General features: G+C 44.2%; 2 protein-coding genes across 2 annotated transcripts; one reads left to right on the top strand and one right to left on the bottom strand.

Moving 5' to 3' along the window:
* Window positions 1–4,419: 4,419 nt before the first annotated feature.
* Window positions 4,420–7,525, top strand: LOC140313208 (zinc transporter ZIP9). The gene is made up of 7 exons (XM_072391233.1): window positions 4,420–4,687; window positions 5,003–5,108; window positions 5,356–5,523; window positions 5,613–5,681; window positions 6,059–6,144; window positions 6,245–6,379; window positions 6,506–7,525. The coding sequence occupies exons 1-7, from the start codon at window positions 4,592–4,594 to the stop codon at window positions 6,764–6,766; spliced, it is 921 nt and encodes a 306-aa protein (XP_072247334.1). The 5' UTR covers window positions 4,420–4,591; the 3' UTR covers window positions 6,767–7,525.
* Window positions 7,526–7,806: 281 nt separating this feature from the next.
* On the bottom strand, window positions 7,807–10,238 carry LOC140313204 (uncharacterized). The gene has a single exon (XM_072391228.1). The coding sequence runs from the start codon at window positions 10,063–10,065 to the stop codon at window positions 8,368–8,370; it is 1,698 nt and encodes a 565-aa protein (XP_072247329.1). The 5' UTR covers window positions 10,066–10,238; the 3' UTR covers window positions 7,807–8,367.
* Window positions 10,239–10,352: the final 114 nt, after the last annotated feature.

The raw sequence follows: 10,352 nt of genomic DNA, 5'->3' as shown, positions 1-10,352 counted from the left end.
ATCCTTCTGCCCCGACACCCCCAAACCACTGCGAACATACCGATGAAGGAAGACACTAATGCACATATGTAGAGTTTCTTTTTTTGCCTTTTCTTACTGGGGGAGTGACGTTCTCTGCATTTCTTTAACATTATTGCACTTGAATTAAAGAACCTGTAAGCTCAAGGCCCACCAAGGTACTGCAGTATGACGTGCAAATCGAAAGCACTGAAGCCCCCCCCCCACAATCCTTTGCCAGTATCTCTAACAGCCTGCACTAGATGCTTCCCAGGATAAGCGGCTTATGAGAGACGAGAGCAAAAGAAGAGATTCCAGATCAGCAGATAGTTTAGCTGGTACAGATACGATGGTCTTTTAATAGTTCTTCCAATTCCATAGAAGCCTTTAAAGGAGAAAAAAAAACAAAAAAACTTTTGCTACCAACACTCCAGGAAGCTTTGACACGACAGCTGAAAAAATAGAAAACCTGGACTTTTCTTTTTTTTTTTTTTTTCTGACTTGATATTTATTTGTAGGCATGGAATTGTTTTAATGTTTTCCAGCTTGACCCCTAAACTGTGGAGGAAGATGATTGCTATCTTTCATATGTTGACACACTACACTGTTAAAATGATCTTTTTTTGGCGTTCAGTCTCTGAGCCTTTGTTGGGACTGTTGGACTGCTGCTACTGAGGCCGACCCTGAAGAGGAAAATCTGTGCACGGCTGCTGCGGGACGAGAGTCTGAGGATCCTTTTGTGTCGCTCAGAGGCAGAGAAAGGCCTTTTTTTCCTTCTGTTTGTTTTCCCGGGTCTGTTTCAGATGACTCTCGATGTGACTGCTTCTTTATCTATTGTTTTCATTTATGTCTTCTTGATGTTTATGTCTTCATGTAGAGGTATTGATATTAACATTCAGTCCAGGTGGCCACTGTTAGTTTTCTGAATGATGAAGTCAGAATCTTCTTATCTCTCTGTCCGACTCTCTTCAGTGCTGACTTATATCATTATGTGGACAGTTTGTGATTTAGGTAGCAAATTCTACCTTCCCGTGGTCATTGAGCATTCTTACAGTTTCCCATTTGTCAGTACTCAATGCCAAAGTGTAAATTGTTTTAACTCAAATTGAGTAATTTTTATAGCAGCGGTTAAGGTCTTGGCTGCTTGACAGAGCTCAGCAGTTACAGTTCACGTCCAGATGTGTTCACCCCTAAACCGGTCTTTATCAAGAAAAGAGAAACCATGAAAGGAAAATGAATTCATATAGCCGCTTCGTGATCTATGGAGCTTTTAGGTTTAGCCGGGCAGTTGTACATTCCACATGCAGATCCACAGCTGGCCTCAGCCATAGAACGCCGCTCTTCTTTGTGAACCGTGCGGATGAAATCTTTAGCGTCTCCCTGGTGTGCTTCAGCGATATAAAGCAGCTTCTTTCTTTCTTTTTTTTTTTTTTAATTTTTAAACTAACCAAAATACAAACACCAGTAAGAAATTGTAATGTGAAAAGCAGTGCCCACACAGTTATTACCTCACTCGGGATTTGTCCAACTCCTTGCCGCTTTGGTTTTATTTCTGCCTCAGACGAGCTGCCCCATTAACCAGAAGTACCACTACTCTTTGTCCCCATCGACCAGTTATTAATAGTATTGAAGCATAATAAGGAACCCAACAACTTATGGAATTATTGTGGGAAAGATGCACTAATCTTGCTGTCACTTAAATGATTGATAAGAGGGTCGTAGGGCTTCATAGCACCACACATGAGGAAGGCATCGTGGTACTAAAGACTAAACAGTTTGACCCCGAAGCATCTCGTGCTCTTCTGGTCATGATTAGGTGATTTTATTTTATTTTATTAATAATTTCTTTAATTTTTTTTTTTATATACCTCTTCACTTTTATACCTGTGATATGTCTGTAAACCTCTGAATGTGTCCGCTCAGAAAAAAAGCAAACAAACACTGTCCAGCTCTGAGGGAGGTGGTTTCAAATCTTAGCATGTTGAAGAGCTCCTGTTTTTAAGCGCTGAATGTAGGTTTATACCAAAACGTTTTGGTTAGATAACTGTGGCCTAAGTAAAAGTCTGACTGCTGCACACGGACTGCTTTTCGAGAGTTCTCTTGCTAATCAGGAATGGAATATTTTATACTGTAACGAAACGTCACTGTTGTCCAGTCCAATGTCACTGCATTTCTTTAGAGCACACTGTAGATCTGCATTTCTCAGTCGGATAGTTGCAATGATTTCAGGTAGTCTTTTTGGGGAGCTCCAAGCCTCTGTGATGATGATGATGAGGATGATGATGATGATAATGATAATGATAATGATTTGTATCCTTTTAGATTATCTTCATTTGTTCTGTATAGACGGCAGGAGTCACTGGAAGCAAATGTATTGATTTTGTAAGCGGCCAAGCTAACACATGTTACCGACTTGTATTAAGAAAAGGTAGTAAAATATTTCTGTAACTCAAAACCGCACCATGGAAGTGTGTTTCTCTGTGCGCTGCCTTTTTTAGTTTCACATATCTAGTTAGGAAGACTAACTATAGCAGATCTCGGCATTTGACTCATTTAATCATTTTTTTCCGTCTGTACAACAGATCTATGTTGAGTATATATCTCTATATAGATATATGTATCTATATAGACCATCTGTGCTTCCAACTGAGCGCTTTTCAACAATAAATCTGCATTTAATCAAGTCTGTTTAACTTATATCCGTGTATTGTGACTTGTTTGAAAGAAGCATCCACCTGAGAATAGCACTCGGGTTGTTCTGCTTGTGGCTTTAATTCTTCCACATCATCTGGTCTCCACAGCTATAAACTGATTAAGTCTTGTACTCAAAAAAATGTTATCTGTGAAATTAAACCAAGTTCATCTTTATGCTTCAAGTGAGTGAATTCTAATATCTCATATGAATATTAAATCCAAACACAAGTTCTGTTGGCTTGTGATGATAGTTTCGGGTTGCAGGGAAACAATAATGGCCACTCAGCATTTAATTGATCCTCTTGGAAGTTGAGATTTTCAGTTCAGTCCACTAAATACCCTTCGGATTTGTTCAACTCATCGTGTTATATTAAAACGGTTCAGTTCTAAGGTTTTGCATATCAGGACATGATAAATCATCTTGCAGTTACCAGAGCTGAAAATGTCACTTCCGTTGAGCGACGCTGTGATTTCTGACCGAAATTTAGCCGAAATCCAAACGTTAAGTGTGATTCAACAGCTCTTAGAACATTTTTAAGTATCAGTTTTCTCTGTGACATTATCAGCCTCTCGCATCTTTGTGGAGGAATTTTGACCATCATTTCGTTAAGCTTTGCAGACATTGGCTTTAGTTCCTGCAGCAGAGTTTCAGTCAGGTTTAGGTCCAGGTTTTGCCTGGGCTGTTGCAAGCCCTTGATTCTTTTCTTTTTCAACCATTCTCTTGTAGATCTGCTGATGTGATTGGAATCATTGTCCTGATGCATGACCCAATACCAGCCGAGCTTTGGCTGTCAGACAGATGGACTCCAGAATACTTTGGTATACAGAGGAGTTGGAGGAGTCTGAGATATAGCCCTTGGGTTCTTTGCTATACTGAATTTGAGGTGGACCTGCAGCGACGTTTACCACTTGTAAATCTTCTTTTCTCACTGTAGAACAATGAACCCCAGCTTGTCTGGAAACCCTTCCCTGATTAATGAGAAGAAACTAAAGTTGATTGCTGATGTCTTCCCTCCTGGACATTGTGTTAACACACGCTTGAACGCTCCTGACCAGCAAACTGCCAAAACTTCTGCTTTTATAGAGCTGATCACACTTTCCGTTCAATTGAATTTTATTATCAGCAGCTACTAAAAGGGTTGTACTTCCTCTTCCATGGGAATGTATGCGCTTATACTTATCAGGTTGCATAAAGAAACGGCGGAAACTGTGAAGACTAATCATTTTCTTACTTTTAATCTTCTAATCAGGAATTTAACGCGGAAGTAGCTTTGAATTTCTGCAGCTCGTTATAAATATTTGAGCTTTCTGGAATATTCCTATTTGTGTAATGTAATGTAAACCTTTGCCATAGTGATATCACTACTAACAGTCTTTAGATGTTGATACACAGCAGATATTGCAGCAGCAGTATCCTGATTTGTGAATTTGTGCATCACTGACCATATTTAGTATGAACGCAGTCTGATTTGAGCATTCCTTGTTGCCCTTTTTCTATTGTGAGCGCAATGCAGACTCCAAAGTACACACATCCAAAGCAACGCATTCCATCATTTGTAACCACCCCACACCCCCTTCGTTTCTGTCTGACGTGAAGCTGGCTGAGTGAAACATCAGGAAATCCACTATGTGCGTGTTGTTGAGCCAGCGAGTGGCTCTGTGCCGGCGGCTGAAGCGCAGAGTTCGGTGAAGGAGGGGTTGACGGAGGCCGGCGGGGAGGGAATTGAGAAGGAGGAGGGAGACTGAGGTGCGACGTGGAAAGACGGAAAGGAAACTCATGTCTTCTTTAGTTAACAAATAAAATGAGACGAGAACAGGCTGTCGGCTCTCAGCAGGATCTGATACTGATATGAGGCTCCTCTCCAAACAGGGTTTTCACTTGTGTTGAGAAGAAGTCGCCATGGACGAAGGGTTGACCGTTACTTTTATATCTGTGGCGATGTTTGTGGGCTCTTTTTTACTGGGATTCATCCCGCTATTGTTCAGACTTTCTGAGGTAAGTAGATTTTTTATTTTTAAAAAACAACAACCCCCCCAAAAAAAACTCACTTCTGAAGCAATGTCAGCCGGAAGATTTGCGAAAGTCTGTCAGGATACCACCGTGACTGAGAGAAAACGGTGTCAACTATCTCTGCAAACACGGCAGCGGTGTCTAACGGCACATAAAACCGGTTTCTTAACTGATGTGGAAATGGTCTGACGGCGGCATTGTTTATAGTCCGGAAAGTTTGTCTGGAAAATATGTTAAAAAGGTGGCTTTGGAGGAGAGGCCCCCCAGTCATTTGCTAAAACTGCATGTCGATCCTCGTAGAAAAGCCTGCAGTTTGTCTCCATTCTGGGGGCTGGTCTGCTGTGTGGGACAGCACTTGCCATCACCATCCCCGAGGGTGTGGGCTTACTGGAGGATTCATGGAGAGGTGAGCAGAGCTTGTGTGCTTCAATGAACCAGACCCACTAACCCTGCAGACCCCTTCCTTCGGTTGTCTTGACAACAGATGAGACGCACTCCGCTTCATCCTCACCCATCTAATTTAGATGAGTGTTCTATTGTAACCCTTTGAAATCATTGATGATGCATGAGGTGGTGATAAAAGCCGGCTTGCTTATAGTCTTTTATTTGGATTTGATCAAAAGCGCTTCCTGTCCTTCGTCCTTCTCCTCTAGTGCCCCCATCCTCCTCTGATGGGCCATCCGGTCTAAATGCCAGCGACAAAACAGCAACCACCACAGATGGAGGTCCGCCGCCTCGGTTCTATATCGGGATGGCTTTGACTTTTGGCTTCACCTTCATGTTTGCTGTTGATCAGATCGGAGGTTACTTCTCCATGCGTGGCAAGTTGGCAGAACTCTCACACCAGCCTCATTCTGCAGTGGCAACTCTTTATAATGATCACCTGAACACGTGCAATGTCTGATTTCAGACCAAACATCGCACCCGTCAAACAGCGTCCAGATCACAGCCACGCTGGGGCTGGTTATTCATGCTGCAGGTACAACATACAGTCAGACATCTCATTTACATTTCTATTAAGTTGTGTTTCTTGAGGCACACGAGGAATTCCAGGTCACAAGCATGAAAAATTCCCAGCAAAAACACAGTTGTTCGTGGCCTCATATGATTTAGCATGTGATTCTTTCACTGTTTAAGCCTGCCATGTTTCAGATGTTTTAACTTTCCCAAGCCTCTAGCATAGTCTGGGGGTTTAACTTCAAAGCTGTTAACAGAAAGAGGCAACTTATCCCGACAAAGCTCACATCACATTATGATCATTCTTTTAATGATTCACCACTAATTACCTAAACATCCACTAACAACACTGACAAATGATATGCTATGATGATTAATTCGATTTCTGTTTGCATGTAGCTGATGGATTTGCTTTGGGTGCTGCTGTGGCCACAGGTCAAGTGACAGTACAAGTCATAGTATTTTTTGCTGTCATTCTACACAAGGTGAGAGAAACGTGTCAGTGAAATGCACAGATGTGTGAGTCACAAACCAGATGTGACAGAGCTGATGATAATACACCTGCCCAACTTTCTTGTCTCCCAGGCTCCTGCGGCCTTTGGCTTGGTTTCCTTTCTAATGCACGCAGGCCTTGAGAAGAAGTACATTCAGGGACATTTGCTGGCCTTTTCCGCTGCGGCACCAATAGTTGCCATCAGCACTTACTTCATATTACACGCTGTAAGATATCACACTCTGTCCATGCGGTTATCTGCCCCAAAGGAAGATCCATTATATCTCAGTGATTAGCCTGTGTCAGTTGGTGGCTCTGCTTGAATTGACTTGATGTGTGTTTTGTGTCCACAGTCTGGGAATTCCTCTCAGAGCCAGCTCAGTGCAACAGGTGTGGGTATGCTCTTCTCAGCTGGGACTTTCCTTTATGTGGCCACGGTGCATGTTCTACCTGAGATCAGCAGCAACAGGACAGAACAACCCCCCTCTGATTCCCAGCAGCACGCTGGAGCAGAGGCCCACCGGCAGCAACACCTGGGACTCATCGAGAGCCTCACTCTTGTCCTGGGCATGGGGCTTCCTGTAGTTTTGGCCCTTGGGCTGCGTGATGACTAAGAGGAGATCAACAGGGCAGTGGAGCTTAGTGTAAAGGCCGTTGCACCACCATGCCTGAGAGAAAAAAACTGTGAGCACCCATCTACTATGTAAACTTTCTGTGTGGCAGTTAGAAGACAGAATGTACTTTAGGAGAAATTTTATCTTGTTGTGCTCTCATTTCAGAGAAACGCCTGTGTCTACTTAGCTCTCCAGTGTAAAGAATTGGACAACAAATATATTGTTCGCAGTTGACTGAGTTTCCATTGAGGGAAAACAAAAAGAGTAATATCTGTTTTCAAAGCCCACTGTTGACGGTCCTTGTTCAGAGTTGAAATCACAGTCACCAGACAGAAGAGCGGCCAAGAAAACTTGACACCGTCTCACAGACAATGATAAATCTAGGTCGCAAAGCGTAAATGATATTTTATGTACAGTTTGGAGTTCGCAACAGGCCTAAATGTTCAGATTATGCACGTGCAAAAGTATGTGCGAGAGTATGTGAAATGTATATACTGTAGTAGAATGTGGCAGCGTTTTAACAGTACATCTGACAAAGTTTTACAGAGAAACCCCTACAAGGACAGTTAGTCCATAACCTCTTTATAACTGTGACATGATATGTGAGTCAGATGGAAAGAGCCGAGTTCTTCCAGTGATAAGACCAAGGATTTAACTTTTAATGACTCCTTCTGTTTTGTCTTTCATCTCCTCATTTAAGTGTATGCTGGAGACAAACCATGCACGAGATACGCGAAATAAAGAAACGTCTTATGGTGTTATTATGGGTTATTTTGTAAGCCTTCTGGTTTACTTTTAATGGTCAAAGTGTCCTGTAGCTGCTGACTTTTATCAGCTGGAAAGCTGGTCACCGGTGTGTCAAAGAGAAGAACGGTCGTGTTAAATACAGACTTGCTGAGGGGGCCAGAACACAGACTTTTTACACCGAAAAGAATGATTTATTCAATGAGATGGCATGCTACATACAATCGCATAACAATCCAGTTATTTAAAAAAAAAAACATGTGATCACAACAGTAATGGCTAAACTCAAGACTAAATGATACTTTATAACTGAGGTACTACATTTATGGTGTACATTTACAGCAATCAAGATATATAGTCCTGCTTTAATCGTGCAGTTTAACAGTTTGGCCTGCTCTGGCCTGCTTTGACTCAAAACAAGCCTGCAGTGAGACACAGTGATTTGGTAAGACTCTCGCCCTTATTACACTTCCAAAAAAAACAACAACTTAACGATTAGCTGAACATTAACCTTTAAGTCCCTCTTATTTGCACTCTGGTGGCGGCACCCAATGGCTGCACAGAATGGAAATTAAGATGGAAATCTTTAGCCCTCAGCTCTGTCATGATAAGGTTACATGACATCATCCCTGTGCAGCTGTGTCCCAACATTTTTCCAACAGTTTCCTCAATTGGAACTCATTTTCAGACATGTCGCAGTTTAGAAAGGTGTTGAAAGGAGGGATTTATATATATATATATATATTTTCTAGCTATTTAAACTTATCTGAATTTAGATCCCACAATAAGTAACTCTGGATGAGTGTGCCAGTAATGCCGAGTCTCCCTGAAGGCAGATTGAAAGATGATTATCTCTTTCATAGTTTCATGCGCTTCATGGAGGCAGTCAGCTGAGCCTCCAGAGCCATCTGGTCAAAGGTTCGACTGTGTGTCTGCTGCCTCACTCTCTCTCTCATGTGAAAGGAGGCCTGAGCCAACCTCTGCGCCTCCTCCTGTATCTGCTCTCGCTGCCTTCTCAGCCTCTCCCTCTTCCACTCCTTCACAGAAACGTAGTTCTCCCTGACCTTCATCATGGCCTCCTCCTCTCTCCGGATCTCCTCTCTGAGCCTCTGGTGGCAGTTCTGCCTGTGTTTGTTTTGTTGACGTGTCTGCTGAGCTCTGCTCCTGTGAATCGCCGTGGCGTTCAGGGCAGCTCTCTCCATGCGGTGCTGGCTCAGCTGAACCAGGATCCGTTTGTGTGTGTGCTGCTGGATCCTTTGCAGTTTGGCCCTCAGCTGTGCCCTTTGAATCTGCTCCTCCTCATGAGCAGCGCGCTCCTGCAGCTCCTTCAGCTGGGCCTCTGCAGCCTGGGCCCGTTTCTCAGAGGAGTGTTGCAGCTTTCTCTCAAGTGTGCTCCTCATCTGTTCCTCCTCCTCCTCCACCTGCTGCTCCACCTGTTTTTTCAGCAGGATGTGTCGTAGCAGCTCCCTGTGATTCTCCTCCTGCAGCCTCCTCCGCTCCCTCTTCTCCTGCAACACTCTACTCCTCCAGGCCTTTTCCTCCTTCTCTGCTGCTACCTGCATCTCCTTCTCCCTCAGCTTTTTCTCCACCTCCTCTTTCTCTCTCAGCAGCTTCTCCTGGTAGCGTTTCCGCTCCTCTGCCTCCTTCTGTGCACCCTCAATCTTTTCTCTGCGTTGTACCTCCATCTCCTCCTTCAGCCTCCTCCAGCGGTCCTCTTGCAGCAGCACCTCCTGCTCACGCTGCGCTGCTTTCTCCTGCTCCTGACGCTTCCTCAGTCTCCTGCGGGCCTCCAACTCCTTGTGCCAGCATTTCATACTCTGCTTCAGCTTCTTCCTTCGCTTTTGTTCTGCTTGGGCCTGCTGATCCTCCGCCCGCCTGTGCTCCTCCTGTCGCCTCAGCTCCTCCTGCTGAGAGAGCTTCAGACGATCCTGCTTCTCCTGATGCTTCACCAGCATGAGAGCTGCTATCTTGCGATCTCTCTCGGATACTGTGACACACATCTTCTTGTTTATGTCTGTGGTTAGCCTCTGCAGTTTAATCTCAGTAGCTGGGAAGTGTCTGAGGTCTCCTAGACTGAAACTGCTGACTATACTCCTCTCTGGATCTCTTCTATTAGCAAGGGAGCAGGTGGACCTGCTGGCAGAAGTCGCTTTAAAGCACAGATCTGCATAGGGGATGGGCCCTGTCGTCTGTTTGTCTGATGAGTGATCCTTCACTTTTGTGTCAGGCAACACTTCCAAGCTTGAGGCTATTTTACTCCCTGCCACCTGGATAATCTTCTCCCGCTCATCGCGGCACATTTGCAGAAGCTTCAATCGTTCCTTTTGATAGGACTCGTGCATAACTCTCATCGTTTCAAAAGGCAAGTCACGCTGCTCTGCAATCAGCTCGTTCAGTGATTTGATTAATAGTTGGACCGGTTTTACGCCAAGCCGAGCGCAGGACTCCAGCGAGCGGGGGCTCGTTAAAACGCAGCGACTCCTCTCTGCTCCGTCCGTCTCGAAGTTGTTCAGATCCAAACGGAGCGCCCGGGAGCTGCACCTCTGTTCCCCCATGATCACCAGTTATTTACTCGGACGAAACATTCACCTGCTCAGGAGTGCCACTGACCCACTTGCTTCTAGAAAATCTGCCCAGCGCGTAAGGGTCAGGAGAGGATTAGCTGCGACAGAGTTATCAGCGATCGATAGCAGCTTTGTCTCAGCTGTGACCGACCGGCAGGGAAATGGAGGACTGACATATTTCCTACAAACATCTAACATGGCAAATATATTAATTTAGTTGTATATGAGTAAAAAGGCAAAATACGTACATACACGTTTTTTTCGTACTGACTTGAAAC

Source organism: Leuresthes tenuis, unplaced genomic scaffold (assembly GCF_036924035.1).
Source record: "Leuresthes tenuis unplaced genomic scaffold, fLeuTen1.0.hap1 SCAF_8, whole genome shotgun sequence".
NCBI lineage: Eukaryota > Metazoa > Chordata > Actinopteri > Atheriniformes > Atherinopsidae > Leuresthes > Leuresthes tenuis.
This window is presented reverse-complemented; position numbering and strand designations above follow the sequence as displayed.

Bases quoted from the DNA above. Each gene is read 5' to 3' on its own strand.
- LOC140313204 (XM_072391228.1), bottom strand. From the start codon at position 10,065: ATGGGGGAACAGAGGTGCAGCTCCCGGGCGCTCCGTTTGGATCTGAAC.
- LOC140313208 (XM_072391233.1), top strand. From the start codon at position 4,592: ATGGACGAAGGGTTGACCGTTACTTTTATATCTGTGGCGATGTTTGTG. The intron at 4,688-5,002 runs GTAAGTAGATTT...CGATCCTCGTAG, and splicing joins TATTGTTCAGACTTTCTGAG to AAAAGCCTGCAGTTTGTCTC. The intron at 6,145-6,244 runs GTGAGAGAAACG...CTTGTCTCCCAG, and splicing joins TTGCTGTCATTCTACACAAG to GCTCCTGCGGCCTTTGGCTT.